General features: G+C 43.8%; 1 protein-coding gene across 1 annotated transcript in view; it reads right to left on the minus strand.

Annotated features, from left to right (window-relative positions):
- Positions 1 to 24884, minus strand: part of cntln (centlein, centrosomal protein) — an 84543-nt gene that overhangs the window by 45310 nt on the left and 14349 nt on the right. The window contains exons 8-13 of the mRNA XM_080028992.1: positions 23460 to 23622; positions 22344 to 22574; positions 15510 to 15650; positions 11335 to 11454; positions 8195 to 8316; positions 4456 to 4572 (exon numbers count right to left, since the gene is read on the minus strand). Of these exons, the coding sequence (XP_079885118.1) occupies positions 4456 to 4572; positions 8195 to 8316; positions 11335 to 11454; positions 15510 to 15650; positions 22344 to 22574; positions 23460 to 23622 (894 nt within the window). The remainder of the gene's footprint in view (positions 1 to 4455; positions 4573 to 8194; positions 8317 to 11334; positions 11455 to 15509; positions 15651 to 22343; positions 22575 to 23459; positions 23623 to 24884) is intronic.

The raw sequence follows: 24884 nt of genomic DNA on the forward strand, positions 1-24884 counted from the left end.
TCTATTCCGTCTCAACTTGCCGCTTCACTTAAGGTAGAATAACAGCAGGCATAAAAGCAAAAGAAGCACAAGGCAACATGTTTGGTAATGATGTGGTCTGCAATGTAAGTTTGAGTCTCGCGTCGCTATTTTGGCCCCCAGTTTTTTGAAAACATTTTCTCTCTCGTGCAGCACTATAGAGCTCCAGCCCTGAGCTATCCACTCCATGTCATTTGATCTCCTCTCTACCTGTGTTGCACCTTACACAGCTCAGAGCACAAACTGCCAGCGTTCCATCCACAAGGGTGTAACAACACAACAATTTGTCGGCAGCCATTGTGCTTTCACAAGCCAGCCTTGCTCGTATCACATACAGATACATGTGAAGAGTAGGGAATAGGGGGAAAGAAAGCGAAAAACACCTCTGGCATTTTCATCGCTGGGGAAAGCATCTTGTTTTTTGGTGTGTGTGTGGGGGTGGGGGGTTTTCCCCGATGGTTAAACTTAGAGCTAGAGGGCTGTTCATTCATGGAGGGGTATTTGGGTGGATAAGCCACTGCTGTCAGCAGAACTGGGGACTGGTGGAGTTTACGTGCATGGCCCAGTGCTGTATTTTGGCTGTGGGCAAAGCAGTAGCTACAGCAACAGTGAGTCTTTAAGATTTAGGTTCTCCAGCCACAGGCCACTGAGGGAAATAGGGATTCATGTTATAAACAATAATAGTGGAAACAACCTAATATGTCAACAGCATTCCCTTGATTAATACGAGGATTCAATCGTTGATGTTGCTAGCTATCCTAATTTGAAGTAAAACAATATCATAACTTCTTTATCAAATGAAGAAAAAGAGGATATTTATCTAAGCAAATATCACAGCAGGTCATTTCCTAATAGAATATGACACTGCATTATATGTTGTATGAGTTAATTGTCTTCCTGAGGTTAGGTTCTTTGTAAAGAAATAACTGTGTTTTCTGCTCTTATTTGATCTTGTTATGAGACTACTGTAGATAACATGTGTTGGCACACTAAAGCTTGCATCATAATTACTAACCAAGTGTAAACCTTTTTCCTTTTTTTTTTTTTTTTTTACACACAATAATTAATTTACCAAATAATTGATGAAGGAAAAACCTTAGTTGTCTGATTTAAAAACATGCATAAAACATTATGTTGGAGAATGTGTGTTTGTGTGAGCAAATATGTCCCTCCTCTAACTAAGCTCTGGTCCGGGGGGCAAAAGAACCTCATTACTTTTAATACCTTTTAGCAAATCAAGATGAAACGGAAAAAAATTCGAGAAAAAAAGAGAGGAATATGAGGAACATCAGGGCAAACTTTATTAAACTTAATTAGAGTCAACGTCGCTTACTGGGAGGGTTCGCGTTCATAATGGTCACTCTCTTTCGAGGAGCTTTTACTGCTGCTGCAGTGCAAATGATCTCAAAGGCTTTTTTCCCCCAGTAATCGCCAGCTAATTTATGCTTTGATGTCGTCTGAGTATAGCATCTTAAGTCTGAGAGTGCACTGCATGTGTTTATTCTGTTTATGGGACCTAAATAATCCCCACCTCTTTTTACCAACAGACCTTTAACAACAATTAACAAGCACGGACATGGAATGCTGCAGACGGATGCATAATGAGGCAGATAGAATGATCCCACATTAAAGCCCACCCTGCCTGTAGTCGCTTGCCAGCCAACCAACCTGACGAAAATCTCAATCAAAAATCATCCTTGGTGTCCACTACATTATTCGCCTGTGCGTTTTGCCTTAAAAGCATTCTAGCATGCGTTTCAAACATATTATAAACTTGTTAAATGTTAAGAGATGGGTCTTCATGTCAGATTCTGAGAGTGGATATTTACATGATTACACAACGGAGAGACAATTCTTATTGCAGTATTGTTTGTCGACTAAATAATGAAAGCAAATTAGCAGTCCGATACTATATCACAATCTGCTTATGTTCTACCCTTACCAAAAGGATGTGATACAAAAAATAATAATATTTACAGACCACTCTCAAACCTTTCAGTTTTATCAAAAGTGCTGGAATCCCTGGTTAGTGAGCAGGTTAAATATGATATCCATAGTCACACTCATCAAATATTATCTGTACATTTATCAGGGTTGCGAAAAAATCATAGGAACGCCACTGCTGCCATGACATTTTTGATACTGTGGTTTGTGGACCATCTCATTCAGATACAGAGACTTATTAATTAGTTTTTTTCTGATCATGCTGTGGGATGGTTTGTCAACTACCTCACTGTCAGAACTCAGGCTTGATGGTTTTACGTCTGGCATGCTTACAGTGTGTAAGGGAGTTCCCTTAGGTTCCGTTCTGGGACCGCTTTTATTTACAGAACATGTATTTGAAACGTACTAACCAACAAACTGCTCACGAGAAATCACCGTCAAGCTTATTACTAATGTGACATGAAAAACCATCCTTCTAAAAGGTCATGTTGTAGGTTTGTTTTAATTGTAAGAAGTTGTCTATGAAGAAGCAATTTGTAGCAATTTGCATCCATGGAAAATCAGCTAACGAAGTGAACCTGTTTCACTTCTTGCTCAACCTCTAGCTGAAGGGCAGATATTAAAGCAGGGGGGTGGGGGGTGGTTTTGGGCTTCATAACCTTCTCATAACACTGTGGGGACCCACTGTGCAGGAGTTATCCCAGCGATAATCATTGTGGGAAATGGTCATTTGGGCCTCAAGACAGTGTTTTACAAGAGCAGTTTTCGGAGGATGTAATAGGGAGCATCTGTGCACAGTATCAGGACAATGAGGAAGAGCGAATGAGAGACAAATGGAGAGTTTAAACAGAGACTCTCCTTTAAAGCCCGTCACTAAGTATTTAAAGCTTTGCAAGGGATCCCTGGCACTTAGCCTTCTCTGTTGCCCTCTCAACAGAGATTTGCATTGCAGGGAAGTGCAGTTGTTTGGTAAAGCTGACGTAGTCCGAACAACTGTATCAATTCTACGTTCACTTTCCCTTATTCTCACAGAAGGCTAAGAAAAAAAATAGAGGAGTGGAATAGAGATTGGGGAAGTGTTCGTTTGATTAGTAGTTTAACACACCAGGCCATGCATGTGTGCAGATCTTTGCCCTCGAACGTAAAGTTTTTAATTTTTTTAAGTTTAAAGACCCCAGCAAAGTTTACTTTGCAGCAGCCACCAGGGTAAGGAGGAGGGCGGGGGAGAGGAGGAGATGAGGTGGGAGCTGCTGGCCAGGGGGGCACATGAAGGGGATCAACACTAACCCCGGAGGACATCTACCCAGTAACACGGCTATGGAAAGAGGCCAGACATTCTCCTCCTCTACACCCCTCGTGGTTTCCCTCACAGGTCAGATCCAAGGACCCTGCGTGTTCACAGTAGCCTGTGTGCCCCCCCACCCCTCCACTCCACGCCCCACACACCCAGACCATCCAGCGCCTCAGCTCCAGTCGTGGCCGGGCAGGCAGGCAGGCAGGCAGGCGGATGGACATCCCTTAACAGGCAGCATCGGGCGGCACTAGGGCTGCCAGCCTGTAATTAGCTCGGACAGCTCCGGCTCGGAGAGAGGCAGCCAGGCTATATCATAATGAGCTCAGCTGGGATTAGGAGGACAGGGCAGGGGGGTGAGCAGAGGGGAAAGCAGTGGAGGGGATGGTGAGGGGAAGTCTGGCCTCAGCCTAGTGCAGCAACACAGAGGGCCAGAGGGAGGCAACCAGGGAAGACAAGTAGGAAGAGGGGAGGAAGAGAGGCATATACGTAGGATAGGGGAAGGAAGAGGTGAAGAGGCTAGTGGAGACAGTGGAGGAGAGAAAGAGTGTGGCTTTAGGCTCAGCTTTGTGTAGCATCATAGAGGGTCAGTGGTGGTGGTGGTACGGTTACAGGGGCTTAGATCAAACAAGACAATGGCTACACACACTACACCCAGAGACAAGACTAAAAGACAAAAGATAGGAGGATAGAAAGACAGAAGGGAAAAATAACTAACATAGAAAGAGACTCTTGCAAACAAAAGTCACACAAACTCAACATTTGGGCTATTAACACTACCACAGCTTTCGGACTATGTAGTGTGTAACCTTATTAACAAAAAAACAAGAGGACAACAGTTTGGCGTTAATGTTCCATTTAAAAATGTAATTATTTCACAAAGACACAGCAAGGGAACCGGATAATGTGATTTCACTACCTGCACTTTTTATGTGTGATTTTTTTTGGGAGCAGCCAATTTTACAAATGAGCAACACAGAGTCTAATGATCTCGCTTTGGCCCCTGCTGGCTGGTAATGATGCGGAGAGCGAGGTGGACGCTGTGAAGTCGGGAAAGGGCACCCTCACATTTTGAACACCCACAAACAAGGAGGGACAGTGGGAGGTGTGTGTCGGTATGTGTGTGTACACGAGTGAGAGACAGAAAAGACAGTTTTTTTGGGCAAGTTTCAGCCAGCCAACTTTAACTGCAGGTGACTTACTTTTCAACAGAGAGTTTCCTGGTGAGGTTGTTCATGTAGGCCAGCTCATTCCACACAGCATCACTGTTCTCTTGTCTAAGCTGCCACGGTTCTGCACGCTGCAACTTTCCACCTGGCCTGGACCCACACACACACACACACACACACACACACACACACACACACACACACACACACACTATGTTAGAAGAAAAAGGTACACATTTAGAGAAAGCAAGGGAATACATATAAAGTGCAACAGATAGCCTCATTTAAGGCACACACAAGGAAAGCAAACATACTAACAAGGGATACCATTTGGTACTGTACATTACCTTGCTGCCCCTGGCCAATACACACGGGGCAAAAAAGGCCCCTTAGTCAAAACTCTGGTTTTGTTATTCAGCCATCTTCCAGTATTCAAATGAGCAGCCTTGACTCTGACATTTCAGTGGCAAATCATGTTCACACGTATGCATGTTTGTTAATGCCCAGGGCACTGCCTGTGTGGCAGGGCGGTGGACCATTCCCTGTGTGCCATGCAAATGTAAATAATGGCAAAAACACACTCGCAAACGAGGTCATTCAAATGTCTACACCTCTCTTATGAATACTTAATGACACTTTGTGCTCAGTAGCTTGCCCCCTCCATTGAACCTTCCCTTTAACTCTCTTTCTTACACAGGCACACACACACATGCACACAAACTGCACACTGTCCCTATTGCCCCCAACCGCATCCATGCACCCACCCAACTCATCAATCAGTCTTAGCCTAACACATTCAATTCCAATTAGCCTTTCATTTGCAAACTAAAATGGCTTTTAGTGAGAAATCCACAGATTGCAAAAGAAGCAGATGAAAAGAGAACACCATATATGCTCCCATACACACACACACACACACACACACACACACACAGTTTCTCATTTCCACTCAATCAATGAGGTAGAAGTGAGGAGATGGATTGAGGGTCACTGCTACTGAGCAAGGCTCCTTTTCCCGTGGTCATTATTGGCTATGTAGACACAGGCACACTACACTAATACCAGTTAAACCCTGGTTCTTGGGAGTTGGAGGCTACTGAGGAACGCCAAATGTTTTCATTTAATACTGCTAATGCCCCTGTGAGCAATTTGGAGCCCTTGAACTTCTTCATGGGGTATGTGTGTGTATATGTGTGCTATCTTTGGTGCTTGGGTTAGTTTCCCAGGGTGCAAAGCTACTTAAAGTATAATCTCACAGTATAGTAGTCACAGAGATTGATACACTTTTACTCATTCTATTGCGAGCGCACAGTGTATTCAGCCTAAACTCTGGACACTGCCTGGAGCCATAAAAGTACATGATATCTTGCTTACGGCTCCGCTTTCAATTCTCTTTGTGTGATTTTTAAGCCATACCGTATATCAACGCTACGTTTCCTTGTGAAAGGTGTATGAAGCTTTATTAAGTCACAGTAAAGCTTTATACATTTTAATTTGTTTACAGTGGGCCTAAACGCTGTTGAACATGGAGCCATGAGAGAGCTATCTTCTTCAGGCCTCAGCGCTTCCTCCCCTATGGTATCCTAGTAGTTTCCATTATTAAGCAGGAGGAAATAGAGAGAACTTTTCCACGCCGCTGCGGCTAATTGCTCTGATTCAGGGGGAATCTGTTTATGGGCGCAACTTTGATCAGAGTACGGATGCTTTAATAACCTTTAATTTTATTTGCTCACCCCCATCATCCCCAGTCTGATTAAAAAAACTTTTTCCCTGCTCTAATATAAATAAGAAGTTGGCTTTTTTTCCCACCCTCTCCTTCATGCCATTTTGGGGAAAAAAAATACGGTGGTAATGGTGAATGGCAGGGTGGTTTCACTGGGACTGGCCAACTGCGAACCACCTGCATGCCGATGAGCCCATGGACCCATCGCCTGCCTTGTGATTGGCTGGTAGTTCTATTCAAAGCATGGCTGGTTATCACACACTTGTTACGTCACTCTGGGGCTTGCTGTACAGCGTCCAATTGTCAACTTCAATACCTGATTCTGCTGATGAAAGGTGAAAATTGATATGAGGAAAGTAAAATGTGGAAGGTATCGAATACTTATGTCGAAAATGAAGTGTACAACACTGGTGCATTTTGTGTGGTTTGAACTGGGTTTAAAAAGGGAAGAATACAGGCATATGTGTGTGGCAGGTAAAGAGGGACACACATCGCAGTCTTATCGTTTGGTTTTGCACACAAAAGGGGAACAAAACGACCCCCCGCATCTTTCCAAAAAGGCATCAACACAGCATGGAAGCTACAGGGAAATCCCTAACAAGCTCAAAATGCAATGAGACTGGACGCCTTTCCCCACTGACTTGTTAGGGCCCTGATTTCCCAGCACTAATAGGAGTATTTAAGTCATTTTCTATTGTCTCTCATTCAGCCTGGCATTACCCCAGTGGGTTTAACAGCTATTTAAGGATGGGGGCTAATGCCAAATGAATGCCAGGATCATAACATTGAGTGACTGGCTGGTGCCATGGTGGGCTCCGACTGAAAAGGGCAGAGCTGCCTATTGCATCAATTTTATGTCAAACCAGTCATGAAATACAAATACACTGACACCGATACCACAAATACATTAGCATGGATTTGTAGCCCCGTTTGTCCTATTATATAAACAAACATGTTCTCCTCATAAAATCCAAGGTCTTCATGCAGTTTCTTTTTAAATACATGATTTCACCAGACATAGCATTTCTTTGATAACCTGCTAAAATGTATAATGGCGGCACAACTGGTGTTGACTCTGAGAGTTTTCTCTCCGTCTTTGTTCCCACTGTCTCAGACACATGCTGTTGAGCCGCGCTGAGCTGACATGAGCCGAGTCGAGCCTAGCGCCCAACGCGCTCGCTCACTCACTCCACTTTCACACGGGCTCACATTGCACCACTGTTTTCTTTAATTAACCCAGAGAGAAAGCAGCTGACGGGGTCAACTCGCTCCCGCACGGCCACCAAACATATGCACCTTTAGTTACATCTTTTAAATGGGTCCTCAACACAGAAGGTGGGAAAAGATTTCGGGGAAACAATGGAGAGAACAAGACCTTTATATTAATGACATCTTCTAGCACATTTTCATCGTTGTGTAAAAAAAAGCCCTGTGGTTTCTTGTGAAGATAACACGTCGAAGCAGGATATGGCCCTCTACCCTACCTCTATCCCCTTCCTACTCCAGAGGCCTTTCTCAAACACCTTGCACACCCCCCCTGGACCAGACACTTCCAGCCTCTGGCTCTCACATCCTAATGAATGCTGAGGGAAAAAGAGACGCAGAAGCGCACGCACACACACTTGGCACAAAACGGCCCAAATTGACTGGGCTTAAAAACCTTGGAGCTTTTCAAAGGCAAAGGGAAGGAATTTTTTTTCTACTTTCCCAAATGCAGCACTCGGGTCTTGTCAGACAACATGTGGAGAGCAATAAGGCCCTAAGACTGGTTGTGAGTGGTTTCAGAGGGTTGGAACATTTCACAAGGGCTTTAACCATAAGGCAAGGTGAGAGATGTGCTTTGAAACGTCTCTTACCGACTGCCGCTGGGTGGAATTGGAAGTTATCCAAGTTACTTTGTGTAGAAACAGATCACCTGGGTTTCATGTACAGTATCAACTTTGTGTACATCAACAGGTTCCGGCTGCATCGTGTCAGTGTACCATCCTTTTTTCTTTCATGTGTTTTGTGACAAGAATGTGTTACTGGACATTAAAAGCGTGCACTCACAAGCCATTTGATTTCTCCGTCTCTTTCAGATGGTCTCTGATGGCCTTGTAGTTGGTCTGAATCAGACACAGGCGTTCACGGCGTTTATCGTGAGCCTTCCTCAGCTCTTCGTTCTCCTCCATCTGTAAAGGCACAGTGACAAGATGTTTTATTTTCAAAGTCAAGTCAAATCAAATGAAATATAATTAAAAAAAACATAAATAACTTAATTTAAAAGGGGAGTGGGTCCATGCACACGGGCACAACAGAGTGGCAGGGAAGGCTGAGAAAAAGCCCTTCACCGTCTACATATTTAATCTGGTCTACAGCTGGAACACCTCTGCCTGACACAATCTTTTTCCTCTATTTGCCTTTCCTCCTTGCCAAGTGCTTCGACTCTCACTGAGCAACTGAGACTTCATTAAAGGACGACATTTACATGACAAAATCAATAGGGCCACAGAACATCAATGCGCACGCACGCACACACACACACACACACTTTAACTAGCAGAGAGAATGACTCACTGGAGTTACCGACTGATGACCAGCACATGTTCTGTTGGTAGCCGTGGGTATGTTGCTGACACTGTTGTTGACAGCTATTAAAACACTGCGAGATTGGGGCTCCTTTAGCTTTAAAGACGGAGTAAGAGAAGACAACATATAGATTTTTCTTGTCAGGGGCACCCAGCTCCTCCCCATCACACTGACCTTAACAGCGAGGGCGATGGAGAAAACACTTTCAACAGGCAGGACAAACAGAGGTGGAAAGAGAGCAAAGGAGGAGAGAAAGGCGGCTGATAGAGGAAAATAGAGGAAAGAGAGAGAGAACAGGGAAATTAGAAATAGAAAGAAAGAGAAATAGAGAGAGAGAGAGCGAGAGCGAGATAGAGAGAGCAAAGCAAAGCAAAAGAAAAAAGTGAAAGGAAGAGTGCAGGACAGGTTTCTGCTTGAGTGGCCAGGGCTAGGGAGAGTTGTCGAGCGCTTTCTGAAGGGAAGGAGCTTGTTTACTGCTGATATGACACGGCTGCCCTGCAGAGAGGGAAATGCGAGCCCTCAGCCCTGTTATTATTAACAAGGACAAAGAGAACAGAGAGAGAGAGAGAGAGAGAGCACACAAACATACACCGGACACACAACGGGTGTGAATGAACGCACGCACAGGCGCGCACGCACACACACACGCATGCATGCACGCAAACACACACAAATACAAACACACACAGCCAATGTGACAAGTATGGATTTTCCCTAGCGCGGATTATTCACAGAGGACATCTGCAAGACATCCTCGGCCCCCTCAAGTTGCCCCCCAACCTCTCAAGAACAAGGCTCTAATGAAAGGGGCCACACCAGGGCAGTGTTAACTGGTAGACTAGGAGCTAGGGGAGGAGGACGCAGAAGAGTTGAGGCTATCTGATGGAGGGAGGGGGGGCAGAATGGAGCAAGTGGCAGGGCATTAGCCACATCATGGCTTCCCAGGCTCCTTATAGAGCTTCCCCCTGGGCAGCCCAGCTCTGGTCATCAGGCCACAGACCCTTGCCCACCGATCAATACTCCCCCTTACTCAGCCAGCATACACATCTGTGGACGTTCTCAAGCTGAAAAATAATTACACAGCAACATCTACTGTTTACTTGAAAGTGTGCGGAAGAGAGAGAGAGAAAAAAATAAAAAGGACGGCCATTATTATGAGAATTGTTTGTTTGTCTTCTGCTGTTAGCTGCTAAGGTCAACATGTCAATGGTACATGCTGGCGTACCCAATTTGAAAGGCATTCTGTTGGAGAGAATTGGATTGGATCAACTGGAGAACAGACGGACTGGACAGAGTGAAGTACTGCACTGTGAGATGCTGTGGAGGTGAGGTCTCAACTGTTATTTGATGGAGGTCATGGTTCTCAATGGAAGAACAAAGCAAAGGACAAGTAAATCATGCTCTGAACTAATGCCCTCATTACCGTGGTCATAAGCTTGAGTTGTCAATCTCAGTTCCCTGTGCGTATACCTTTTGGCTTAATGCATCTCAACTTGCAGACACGTAAATGGTACCATTAACTAAGACAGCCATGCGTGTCGTCTGAATCTGCATTGAGCCTTACCATTCTGGTATCTGCCGGTGATGTAATTCGGAACACTTCAGATCTGACAAGAAAATGACGCCTAATGTGTTCCTGGGATTTTGTTCAAAGGGAGATGACCTCTACAGTACATAATCTCTCACTCAATGGTCAGCCAGGAAGATATAAAGAAAGAAGCCAATGAGAAGGTTAGCTTTGGGGTAAAGTCCAAATAAAGAAAGTGGCAAATATAATCTGACATACATCAAATGAGAGAGAGAGAGAGAGAGAGAGAGAGAGAGAGAGAGAGAGAGAGAGTCCAAATAAAGAAAGTGGCAAATATAATCTGACATACATCAAATGAGAGAGAGAGAGAGAGAGAGAGAGAGAGAGAGAGAGAGAGTCAAATGTGGAGACCTTAAAAGAAACATAGAGGCCAGGTGAAAATTAAGTGTGTTTTGCTTGCAGTGAATTTGAGCGGAAAAAAAGAGAATAAATGGGAATGAAGAATAGAGGGAGAAAGACATCATAGGGCAAGTGAAGGTTAAAAGACCAATAAAGCTGATCCGTTTAAAGGAGGGAAAAAAAATATCCTGCTGCATCCACATTCACCAGGGCAGCTCCACTCCTGCTGCTTCACTGCCTACGCACGCTCTGTTTGTGTGTGCACACAAGTATGTGCGTGTGGAGACACACTGTAAGAGAAGGTCATGGAGCAAGGCAGTGGCAACACTAGTGCAAATTGACCCTTTGGAGGCTGTGACTGTTAAAGAGCGCTGCAGACCTTCCTTACTGATAGCAGCAATCATATGTGAGATAGAGGCCGGAGAAAAAAGCCAGTCTAGTGCCCCCACACACCATCAGCTGGACACCACTATGCCATTGAATGTGCCCTTTTCAGCAAACAGTACCTTTATGTAAGTAGTTTAAAGTCACTGGCATGTTGGGAAAAAAAACTAAGATGATGTGGGCTGCATGAAATAAAGTACATACAGTTAGGCTAAGCCACGAAGAATAACTGGGAATATATAGAGTAGTGATATGTAGATAAGAGAAAATGAGGGGATATTATGCGTTTTGGTCCATGTTAGCTAGTTACCTTTAATTGAAGCAGCTCTTCAAGGTCTCCAATCCTCTGTTCTGCTCCTCGTCTCCGCCCGCTACCCAACTCCACACTGCTGGCTGGGGACAGGGACCTGGATCGCTGCACAGGTGCATCCTGGGACAAGTAAGCGAAGACGCACTTGTGTGAGAACTTGAGCACACTTCACTTTACACACACAGGCGCATAGGCCATGCAACAATTAGCATCTGTAGAAAACACTGAGTGAATGCCAATAATGGAATTATCCATGTTCACTCCATTCCCCCCTCACCTTGGGTAAAACATGCTCATTGTCTTCCTTTGGTACACACATATGCAAGCACTAACGAACGTGCTACCAGAGGAATAAAGCAAGCAGGAGCAGCAGTCCACAGAAGCGTAAGGGAGGAGGTTCAGGTGTGTGTGTGTGTGTGTGTGTGTGTGTGTGTGTGTGTGTGTGTGTGTGTGTGTGTGTGTGTGTGTGTGTGTGTGTGTGTGTGTGTGTGTGTGTGTGTGTGTGTGTGTGTGTGTGTGGAAGCGGGAGTTGCAAGCTGAGAGCGGCAAAGGTTTCTCCCTGCAACTGGCTAATGAGTATGTTCATTTCCATTTACATTGTTTCTTTGACAATAATGATGTCCCATTAGGGGAGACTAAAGGGGCTATAGATTCCAGAATGTGCTGGGCTTCATTACAAGAGGTGGGCAGGGAGGCCGCTCTAATTGCTCTACTAGGGGCCGCCAGGTTACACTTGATAGGACAACTGGAAGAGCTGCCGATTAGGAGGGGGGGCAGTTTGCTAGCCAACCTCCACCGTAGAAATAAAGAAAGAAAGTAAGAAGTGCTGGGGCCGCATTGTAGAAAAGCAGTGGGAACAATATGCTTGTGGAATATGAATATGAGAGGATATGAGGCCCCCTGCGGTGCCAGGCAGGGCTGACCAGATGGCAGGTTAAAATATGCAATGCCACTAAACGCACAACAGTCCTTGGGCTGTAGTGGATGAGGAGAACGGGAGGTGATGGTTGGTGTGGAGTGAGAAGATTTATAATAGGATGGTGGATCAATAAACCCACGCCCCCGAAAAAAATGTCTTCCGACGGCTGTTACAACATTTGCTGTCTATTAAAAGTTATAAAACTAAAGATTCCAGCTCTGGTTGATTTGGCGACATCTGTTGTTAATGGTAGAAACGGCAATGCACTTTGACAATACAGATCCCAGTATTCCATTTAAAATGACACATGGTAATAACCATTGGGGGTAGGAAACAAGTGCTGAGGGCCTACTCAGCAGAACAGGAGAAAATCATATATTTGTTTACAGTGAAGCCAAGCTAACTGTGGGCTGTGACGCACTCTGGTATAAAGTTGTTTCAGACCGAAGAAGACCGACACGATAATACCAAACTTATGACCTAATGTTTGTGTCTGCATTATGTAAAATGCATGAATGCAGTGGCTTTTGCCTGCTCAGAATCCTGCATGGGAGAGGTGAACTCTGCAAGTAACAATTAAAACTACAAAGATAGTAAGTGAATGCCAATACTGAACATTTAACTGCAATGAAAAATCCTGTACAAAAATGGGGTTTCATTTGTCTGGTGGCAACATTTCTCATTCTATCATTACAGCATGCATATCTTTTAAAGAATGTGTGTGCGAGAAAAAATGTATGCAAATATGTTTGGGAATGTGCCCTCTGGCTACAGTTGACTCCAGTGACCTGGTTTGCCCAGTTCGGCCATGATACCTGCATGGTTGCCAACCATGTGTTCTAACTCAGGCTTAATGACTCTATGCAACTAATTAGCAGATTGATCTGCATATTCCTGATGAGTGGCAGGCCAACTGGCTTAGCCTGTGTGCATGGGGGAAACCGAGAGACCAAGAGGGGAATCCAAATCAACTAAAAACCCTCAACCGAAAAGTGAGATGAGTCATTAAGAAAGGATTCTAAATAGGTTCTCAGGTAGAAGTACATTTTGGTTTAACTGGAATCACTTTACCTTACATTTTGTTAGGAAACAGGTATTATTGCAACACATCCGTTTTATTGAACATATTTTTTTTGTGAGAAAAAAAAATCACACAATTTAAAAAAAAAATCTTTTTTTTTGTAGGTGATACTCTGGGCATTCCGAGCCTTCAGTCATGTTGCCAGACATATTTAGGAAGTACTGGAAAGATGCAGCTCTCTGTTGAGACAATTCAAAATATAACATTAGGAATTCAATATAGAACTGTAAATTGGCGAGCTGAACAACTTTTTCCAAGTCAATCGTCAGGATATTCACGATTATCCCGATGATGGAAATTCACCTCGATCAACATATTGTGAGAGTAATAGCGATTTGTGATCCAATGTCTTATCCATACAAGAAGATGAATATTTAACCATTAGTCTCAAAGGGGACAGAGGAAGATAATATCAGGACACTGACAAATGACTCAGATTTGCCGCAGATGTTCTATCCGGTCCAGTTGGACGCCTGTCTGCAGCAGGTTCAGAAAACACAAGGTCTATGTTGTGACACTGTTGCTAATGTTCCACAAGACAGGGCTGAAAGATTTTAAAAAAACAGAGAATCCAGGGTCAAAGAAAGATGGGACCGCTGTCTACCTCCACTCAGCAGCTGGTTGGCGGACATGACCTGACCTGTGCGACGCACCCTGTAATGGCTCTGTAAACATGCAGCGCAGATGGAGGGAGGGAGGGAGGGATGGAGGGAGGGCATACGGTCGGAGGGAAATGAGGTGGGAGGCCCATATCTAAACAGAGTCTGTACACAAGCAAGAGTAAAACTCTTATTTACCGAGGGGTCAGTGTCACTAGCTGTAAAGCAAAGAAGAAACATTTTATCGACGGCCTCCCTCCTTCCCTTCACCTCCACCCTGTCTCTCTCTCTCTCTCTCTCTCTCTCTCTCTCCATCTACCAGAGAGAGGGGTCACTGTCATCAATGGGCTTCTTTATGATTGCAGCAGCATGTCATGTGTGCGTCTGGAGCTCTCAAAGCTGAACTTGTTCCAATTCCCGGGGCGTCTCACACAGAACAAGACACAGGGTTTGTACATAGTAAATGTACATCAATGCACAAACATATCTTGTAAAAAGAAGAACAACAAATTTCAAAAGACTACAGTACACAAACAGCTGAGACTGAGATTTGCTGGTTAACAACATGTTGGTGTGCAGCTCCTATAAGAAATCCCGCTCACAAACACAATACCTAATGGGAAAGTGACGCTGTTCAAACCTTCGGAAAATGTTTGGTAAGCAGCATGACCCTAGAATCTTAAATATTACTAAGTGTATGACATTAGACATTTCTGTGTCTGTGTGTGTGTGTGTGTGTGTGTGTGTGTGTGTGTGTGTGTGTGTGTGTGTGTGTGTGTGTGTGTGTGTGTGTGTGTGTGTGTGTGTGTGTGTGTGTGTGTGTGTGTGTGTGTGTGTGCGTGTCCTTCCTAGGGCAACACAGCAGCGCCTCCAGGAAAGGAAAGCCCATCCAATGATGTCAATATTGTTTATTTATTTTGTACAAAAGTAATTACCTTTCATGTATAAACTGCCAGAACAGAAGCACTTCCATGGAAGCTATAATGAGGACAGCTGCATTAATCAAACAATGTGTCTTCAGGCTCAGCTTAAGAGTGAGTGAGGCCATCTAGAAACATGTCCTGCCAAACTTATGAGTGGAATACTGAGAAGATCAAAAGCTTCTTTCTTGTTCATAATGTGCTCCTGAAGCGGTAAATTAGCCAGTGCCTGAGCCCAAGGCATGCGTGAAACCAGCAGCACACGTCGGCCTGGTCACAGTAGGAGAGGCGATCTGCGTGTGTGTGTCTGCGACTGTGTGTGTGTGACTCTGTGTGTGTGTGTGTGTGTGTGCCCCTGTCTGTGTTGGGGAGTTCAGGACAAAGGTTGGCAGAGGCAGGGTCTGATAAATCACATGATACTCAACAGACCATTTCCTTCTTTCTCTATGGCTTTGATCTAATCTGAGCGAAGTGGTAATGGGGTAAGTGTGGGCATGTTAACCGTTCACCCGTGTGTTGCTTTTAACATAATAGACAGGTGTGTGTGTGTGTGTGTGTGTGTGTGTGTGTGTGTGTGTGTGTGTGTGTGTGTGTGTGTGTGTGTGTGTGTGTGTGTGTGTGTGTGTGTGTGTGTGTGTGTCTGTGTGCTGACCTACCTGCTGTCTTCTGGCAGAACTACTGCTGGATCTATGTTGAAGGGTCTTATCCTCTGGCCTGAGCTCTAAACCTCGGGTGGAGGTCCAGTCAGAATCGGGGCTCGACCTCTGAGCTGCAGCCTCATCTAGCTCCACTGCTGCCTGGAAGAAAAGAGAGAAGCAAGAGACGCAAGTGTGTTTGTTAGTGGGAAAGAAGAAGAGAGCAAGACATGTTTGCATATTCAAACGGTTCTTACTAGACATTAGCGTCCGCCTTATCACAACAGTATGTAAACAAAGGCATTCATATTATTAAGGTGGCTGGCAAATGTTCGCTGTTCAGTTTTTATTGGCTGTTGGTGATTATCAGAAAACCAAATGTTGTGTGGAACATATTATAAAAGATACATTAAATGGTTATTAATAATATTACCAAACTCGAATTGACAAGCAAGAAAAAAAAAATTGTGGTTACAGTCCAAAAGTAAGATGTCAAGAAAGGTGAGGTTGGGCAACCCAAGCATGCACGATTCCTTGTATACCTTTTACTTTCCTCCAATGATAATAAATGACAGTATACAGGGAGAACCAGTTTGCCAGCTAGAGTCATATCAATTGACCCTCCAACGACTTTGTCGTGAGGACAAATAAGTATTCAAAAACTGAAAAAAATAAGATTTTTTTTTTAAGCTGACTAAGTTGAGTAGTTCAATAGTGTCTACATGACATTTTCATATGCCCCAAAAGTCAATAACCAATTGCGATGTGTGGCAATGGGACGGCTATTTACCAACTCCAGCACCATGGTGTGTGTGTTATCATGGCCCATCTATTTATCAGTGTCTATTAGCTAGTGTCTAGCAGCATCTGCAAACCTCAGCACACAGCGGGGACTACCAAAACAAACTGAAGGGGACAAGGATAAAGCAGGGGGCTCAACACAAACACGCCTTCCGATGCATGCGCTCAACCGTTAACATTCCTATAATGCAACAGTGAAAGTATTGATTTTCTAATATCCATGTAACTTTAATGCCACATTCTATCTCCACACTTTTGTTGCTGATGCTATTAACAGTTCATACAGTATACTGTACCCCTTTATGCTGAGTGTGTGTGTGTGCGTGCGTGCGTGCGTGTGTGTGTGTGTGTGCGTGCGTAGAAAGTTTGGTCTAGAGGTTTCCCCTTAGCATAGTTGAAGTCCTTTATCCTGAAGTTAACACTCCCCGACATACCTCTTAACTCCTTCACCTTACTGCATAAATTCTCACCTTTCTCTTCTTAAATCCTTAATAAAAAGGTGTGGAACAATGAAAAAAACAGCAACACCTTCTGCTATCAACAACACTTCAGCTCAACACATCAAATCAAAACAGAGGCCTTCACAACTGTTTGACTAGGAGGCCAGGTAGTGAAGAAAAGCACACAGGATGTCATCACCTTTTTTTCCCACCGAGTCCTGATTGCATTATCAGAAAGCTGGCATCTGGGCGTGACCTTGTTAACTGCCAGGGTAATCAACTTTAACCAAAGGGGAGGAGAGGGGATGATAAATTATTAGTGAGGAAGATTTTGTTCATGTTTTATTAAATTGGCCTGTCAAAGGGGGTTGGTCAAATTATCTGGGGCCTCGTTTATTGGAGGCCGGCCATATTGGCGCATCTGTTACAATTATTTATAATTTCTAGGCAGTCAGGAGGACGGGCTGGGTTATTCGGCATCAGCCACATAAAGCAATTTAGAAATGAACTGATGTGGGAGTGTCGGAGTTTTTTCACCCCCTTCCCAATCTCTCTCTCATCCACAATACTGGTTTTCATCCAGCAGAAAACTGAAAAAACACAGGGTAACTGTGAGAGTGTAGGGAGGCAAAGATGTAGAAGAGCGGGGGGAAAAATGAACATAGTGCAAGGAGCTTATTGAAAGCAATGGACAGGGAGAGAGCATGAGATTGAAAGAGAAGAAGAGAGGATGCAGGTGCAGTGAAAAAAAGAGCAAGAGATGGGGGGGAGGGATAGGCTGAGTGAGGAGTGTGAGGGGGGGAGGGAAAAAAAGAGAAAAGCCGGTCTTGGTAATTACTGAACACGATTAGGTTCTTGGGGGAACTTGTCTGGCACTGGAAAGGCCTCGCTGGTGAGGATGCGGCAGGCAGGACCATATGGAGGGAGGCTTGTGATTGTGCTCCCTGAAGCTCGTGACCCGTCTGCTGCCGAGCCCGCGAGCTGAATGTGAAATGAGACTTGCCAGGCCTAATGTTCTACACATGCACCATTTATGCCACAAAACAAATCTGATCACTGTTAATTATGTAGCAGCTATAATCAGGAGGGGGCCCCGACCGACACGCACGATAACATGCATACACAAATACATACTCACACAACCACATTCACATCTGTGGACGACAGCATTTGTGCTCGTGATTGGATAGGCCTCAGAAGTGAGGGTTGGAAGGTGAACATCCTATTCTTCAAAGACTGTGCGTGTACATCATATGTTTTTATGAGAGTGTGTTAACTGAAGAGGGACTTGATAGAAGGACAGCACAAAGTGAGTAGGATGCAGGGTGCGTGTGTGTGTTTTTGTGTGCGTTTACACACAGACCTGAGTCCTCCCTCCCACGCAGTCTGTTTGACCCGAGTGTATGTGCTTGAAGGAGTGAGCGCATGTATCTGCAGCGGGCGGCACATGGCTGTGCTTCATTAATGAGGCGAGCTGTGCTACGCAGAGGTTCTCATCTAATGAGAGCAGTTGAGCTGGTAAAAACACACCACCGGAGTCCATGTCATTAGTATGTCTCTGGCCCTGGACATGGCCCCGCTCCAAACAACCGGCTCATACACAAACTCATGTTGACAACACTATTCACTGATAACACAAGATAAGTGCTTTACAAAACCAGCTTTACACTGTATGTCATCAAATATGTATCAACATAGAGTTTGGAATCATTATCTAAATGACCGTTATCCAATGTTCTCATATGGAATGGATGACAGATATGTCTGAGGGGAGGAGGCTGGTAAATACAAGCAGCGGGTTGCAGCCACATTTGTTAACATACTCTGTGGGAGTTCCTGACAGTTAAGCTAAAGGAGTGGCATTTTCAGAGCAAAACAACACCCATGTGAAGGACAATTTAAAAAAAAATCTGCCTTGCACAAGCTTTCAGAACAACAGCAGAAGGACTAAAAGTACACGATGGACACTCAAAAGTTAAGATAAATAAAAAATGGAAAAACAAACAGCAGAGCCCTCTGGCTGACTCTCTTCTGTTTGTTGAGCTCTTGTCTTCTCGGTCATGCTTTTATAATTTGTGCTTGATGGTTGCTATTAATGATGATGATGATCAAAAGAAACGCCTCACCTAAGAGAAATGTGACCCGGCAAAGCAATGGGTGTATTGATGCGCATGTGTGTGTGTGTGTGTGTGTGTGTAACTAGCACTTTAATTACACATCTAAAAGCATTTAGATTGGCTAACATAAATAACAAGGCAGAAGCAGATGTTAAAAAGGATATCAACAAACTAAGGGAGATGCACCATGTGGGCTTTTTTCAATCTATATATAAAAAAAATATATATAAATAAAAAGGTATTGGTGGGGGGGGGGGGGACCTTGGGAAATGTTGCTTCCGTGCTAAATGTTCAGTCAATAAAACCCATAAGAGGAAGTTAATATTTTGTGTATCATGTGCGAAAACTGTGTATAAGTGTGAGTATAACACTTGTGAAAGCAAGATGATGCCAGCGCACTAGTCCTCCGTTCTTTGTTACATTCTACATTTGAAAGAAACGGCAGCTTCTTTCTCTTCTAAAAAAAGTTTTCTAGAGTGAACGAACATGCCTAAGTTTCCCCATTCCAACGCTGATGACAGAATAACCAGCGTTTTGAATGACTGCCCGCTGAATAAACAACTTTACCACCATTTAGTGTGGTGAAGGTTCCAGAAAGCATGGTGGTCTGCTATGGATTCTAATGTTGGTCTTTAATCACTGCAAAAGCACAGACAATAGCCAAACACTAAATACAAATCATGCAGTTAAGGGAGATAGTTGGAAATGATTAAACGTTCACTTTAGCGAGTTTTTTGTCCACTAATGAGGGCTCTTCCCTGCCTATAGACTTTGATGGTGGCCGCCCCACCTGGCAGTTTGTTTGGACTGCATCTCATTGTGCTCAGGACTGGAGTCACCCAGGTACATGGTGATTGGCCAGCCCTAGAGCTAGAAGATCAGGGCATGAGGCCATTTCTAGTCTGACACTGTGAAGATATCTCACTGTACTGTTTTCAGTACACACACACACACACACACATGCATAAAAACAAATACAATACAGAAAAGCAAGAAGACCAACTATTCTCTGGTTCCCGCTTGAATATGACAATTTCTACTTTTCGTTGTTTTAAATGAATTCAAAATGAATATTTTTGAGATTTCAACATGTCACTTATTTTCCTAGTATGTTTAAGCTGATTTGAATAAGATAATATGATTTAAATGTTCTTTAGTAAAGAACAATTTATAAGAACAATGTATGTGAAACTTCAACATTTACAGACGAAAAAATAAGGCGGCGTTAATTGTTCCCACCTAGTGCTGACCCTGCAGGTTAATTGATATAGGAGGTAACAGTATCCAAATAGCGAGACTCATATTAACTGACAGCAAGGCAGAACTGTTTTCCTATTCTGAGACATTGTTCATCTTTAAGCCCTTGTAAAGTCTTGTTATGCTTCCCATAAAGAGTTAACTCCACATAAGACAGGAGAGAACAGACAGTCAGTCTTGGTGCACAGCATGGAAATATAACACACAATGGGTGTTATTCCTTTCACCTACCCTCCTGCTTTATCTCCCCCCCCTTCCTGCCCCCCTAATCCACTGCGGGAGGGGTGTTCAAAGCCGTCGCTCTGGTCCATATTCAAATGAGCGCTGCGTCTCTCCCCCTGTGCTCCCGTTGCGATCAGCACTTTGATCGCCTCCAATGGTAACTTCCACCCAAACATTTAAAATTAAAATCAAATCTGCCTTAACAACCATGAGCATTAGAATTGAACAGGTGTTTCGGTAGGAAGTTGTTACAGAATTTGCGATTATGTGCTCGGATACACGTACCTTTAGACACAAAACACGCGCCCGCCCACACACACACACACACACACAACCTGTCAGTTAAATTACAGAGTGGGGAAACAGAAAGCCCTGCTGACTGAGTGCTATACCTTGGGATACCTGATCTGTTCACTTTGATGTCAGTAGGTAAGAAAGTTAAAAAAACAAATCAGCCAGACAGCAGCTACATGTGTTCAGTAAACAAAATGTAATATTAATTGCTAGCATAGGGTTATAGACACAGTATTTTTGCAAATTACATCTCAGCTCTGGACATATCTGATCAGTCTTTTCATTCTGACCTGGGTGAGGAAGAGGAGACACAGGGTGGAGCGTATGTTCAGTGTGATACAATAAACATATACATGTATAGACACACACTCATAGACACCTACACATACACACACTCTAAACTACACTACACTACACACACACACACACACACACAGCACTAACTGCATCTTCTCTAAATGTAGTATTAATTACTGGGGGAACACTACAGTACTGTATTTAATTACTGACTAAATGATCCATTTATATTTCACTGCTGGTTAAATTAACAGGGTTAAGTGAGACAGGGCGATTGTAACTCACTTAACATTTGAGCTGATATCTTTTAAACTTCCACAGTCTGGGGGCAGCCCTGTCAGAAAGTACATCAACCAATCAACTGAAACAATTAGGGTCTGCAGAGGCACAGAAAAAATGAATGCTGAAAACATTATCTTCCTCCTCACCAGTTACATTGAGTTTTTTTTCTATCGGCAATAGAACGTAGTTGAGACCAAAATGAAAGTCATATTGCGGAACGGATTTAGAGACTCATTTTAAAAAATAAAACAAGTGCAGGGGCCCTACAATGTTGACGGAATGAGGTTGTTTGCCTGAAGAAGAGTACAAGATACATATACCTGGTCAATTCTTACCCAAGTCTTTTGACACTGTGTGGTCCTAGAAACACCGATCGCTGTATCATTAGGAGTTCTTAAAGGCCACTTAAGATGTGGCTGCTGCAGTGTTAACTTTAAACTAGACACTCTTTTGCCTTGGGGGTGACAGTTCAAAAGGGAGAGAGCTAAACTGACAGATGAAGAACTTGCAACTCCAACATCATCTTCAAAACACCATTACTGGGCTCCAATTAAATCACCTCTCATCCACGTTTGTTATACATCTGACCAGAGTGTGTTAAAAGGACGTCCTGGCACTTGGGTGGGAGGATAGGAGCAAGGAGATGGAAAAATAAAAAGGTAAGTCAGTCAGGACAGAGAGCTAGAGGAGATGAGATAGCTGACATGAAAGACACTGCTGCTAAAAGAAGAGACGGGAGAGATCAAGGGTGAACTAGAGCGATATTAAGAAGAGCGAGTCTCCGTTAAAGACCACCACCACAGGCCATGCTGGGACTCGTCAGTTATCACCGTGCCTACTAATCTACACACTGTCCGTCTCAGTCAGTACCTAATACGACACAAGCTACTGACAGGTGATTGAGAGAAAGTATCATGAATAGTATGAGTTTATTATGTAGAAAAAGTTAATTATGCAGGGAATTAGACATGTACATATTTTGTTGTCAAAAACCCACACAGGTGCATATCAAAGATCAACAACTTCTACAGTGGAGCAGGCATTATAGAAACTTCTTAGCCTGCAGTTTGAATGCACTTGACGAACTCTTGAAAGAGAGTGTCTCTTTTGGGGAGATGGGTGAAGAAAAGAGAAGGGGCGCTTACCTTCAAGTTGGTCTGTCTGTTTGGTGCGGGGAACGGGCCTGTTGGCTGAGCTTGCTGTTGTATTTGTTCCTGCAGTAGCTGTTGCTGTTGTTGTTGCTGTAGCTGGGCCTGGAGTTGCAGTATGTGCTGGTCTTTCTGTGCCAGAAGGCTGCTGAGCTCCTGGTGACTGTGACGGAGGCTGGCCTCGCTAGACGTGAGGGCCTGGTAGCACTGGCTCAACTCCTTGTACAGCTGTCAAGCCAAACACAAATAGGACAACTAGGTTGAAAAAGAGCAAGGCAAGGGCAGGAGGGGAGGTGGTGAAGAGGCAAATGGGTCAAATCAACCAAAGATGGGGGGAGCTCGTGTTGTAGTGGTTACAGAGCACACCCATAGAGGCTCAGTCCCCAGAAGCAGCAGACCACAGGTTCGAATCCGGCCCGTGGTCGTTCTGTGCATGTCATTCCTCTCTCAGCCCCATTTCACCTCTGTTTCTTCAAAACTGTCTAATAAAAGCATAAAAATGCCCCCCCCCCCCCACCTCAAAAGAATTATCAAAAATAGATGAAATGTCCAGACATTATTTGTTGATTTTTTTTTTTGTAATTGGCCTTGGGAGCGCAGATATTGGCAGAAGCCGATTATCTCAAAATGCCATTAATCGACCGACCAATTAATAGGTCTGCTTTTTTCCCCTCATAGTAATATGGATGAGAAGTAAAAAGAAATTATAAGATGACAAGAAGAAGAGGAGGTTAATATTATAATTGGCAGAAATCTCTTCCTCTCCCACTGCTGCTGTGTGCATCACAGTGGCACAGTCATCAGCGAGAGATGGTAGGTTGAGAACCCATTCACAGTAACAGGATATGGTGAGAACAGTCCTTCTTTTCTGTCACTAGTCAAATAATTGTAGGTTACAGCTAGCATGGAAATAAATCACCACAGCGGGTGAAGCCTGAGTGGAGTGGAGCAGCAAAGTGGTAATAATAATAATGATGAGTTTGAGGTTTGGCATGTGTGTGCGTTAGTGTGTGTGTGTGTGTGTGTGTGTGTGTGTGTGTGTGTGTGTGTGTGTGTGTGTGTGTTAGTGTGTGTGTGTGCGTTAGTGTGTGTGTGTGTGTGTGTGTGTAGTACCCTCTGGTAGGAGGTGGTGTCAGCGGTGTGTGCCTCCTCTTGGTTCCTCAGGACTTTCTGTGTGTCTAGGTTGAGTCCTTCCAGTTGCTTGATCAGATTGCTCTGCTCTGCTGCATGCTCTGTACTCTGTCTGTACAGGGTCTGCACTTCTGAACAGTCACGACTACACACACACATAAGCACACACATCACACGCAACATGTTATACTGATTCATAATGTAAATGCACTGTGACTGTGACTCCTGGGGGTAAAGACATAATGTAATACACAATAGAGCAGTATTGCCTTTCTTTTCTCCATTGATGCACTTAAAATTACACGTCCAGATTTTTGGGTTTAATTAAAGCCTACAAAATCTATTTAAAAATAATGTGAGGTTTAGAAAGGAAATACAATGTTTTAATAAGGTACCAACAATTGTACGACTGGATATACAGTGCTGTGAAAAAGTATTTGCCCCCTTCCCGATTTCTTATATGTTTTCAAGATCATCAAACTAATTTGAATTTGAATCAAAAATGACCTGAGTAAATACAAAATGTAGTTTTTAAATGATGATGATTTAATTTATTAAGTGTAAAAATCTATCCAAACTTACCTGGCCCTATGTGAAAAAGTAATTGACCCCCCCTTAATAAATCAATCAATCGATTGACCACATATTTTGGAAAGGTGAGTTAAATTTAGTGACCACACCCAGGCCTGATTACTGCCAGACCTGTATACTCTAGAAAGCACTTAAATAGAGCCTGTCTGACACAGTGAAGTTGACTAAAACATCTCAAAAAGCAGCACACGATGCCACGATCAAAATGAATTCAAGAACAGATGAGAAACAAAGTCATTGATATCTATAAGTCTGGAAAGGGTTACAAATCAATATCTAAGGCTTTGGGACTCCAGCGAACAACAGTGAGAGCCATTATCAATAAATGGAGAAAACCTGGAACAGTGGCGAACTTTCCCAGGAGTGGCCGGCCTACCAAAATAACTCCAAAAGCTCATCGAAGACTCATCCAGGAGGTCACAAAAGAACCCAGACTAACATCTAAAGAACTGCAGGTCTCACTTGCCTCAGTTAAGGTCAGTGTTCATGATTCCACCATAAGAAAGACACTTGGCAAAAATGGCATCCATGGGAGAGTTCCAAGGAGAAAGCCTCTGCTGACCAAAAAGAACACAAAGGCTCGTCTCACATTTGCCAAAAAAACATCTTGATGATCCCCAAGACTTTTGGGAAAATATGCTATGGACTGACGAGTCAAAAGTGGAGCTTTTTGGAAGCTGTGGTTCCCTTTACATCTGGCGTAAAGCTAACACAGCATTCCACCATAAGAACATCACACCAACAGTCAAACATGGTGGTGGTAGTGTGATGGTCTGGGGCTGCTTTGCTGCTTCAGGACCTGGACAACTTGCCATA

Source organism: Ammodytes marinus, assembly GCF_949987685.1.
Source record: "Ammodytes marinus genome assembly, chromosome: 6".
Taxonomy (NCBI): Eukaryota; Metazoa; Chordata; class Actinopteri; order Uranoscopiformes; family Ammodytidae; genus Ammodytes; species Ammodytes marinus.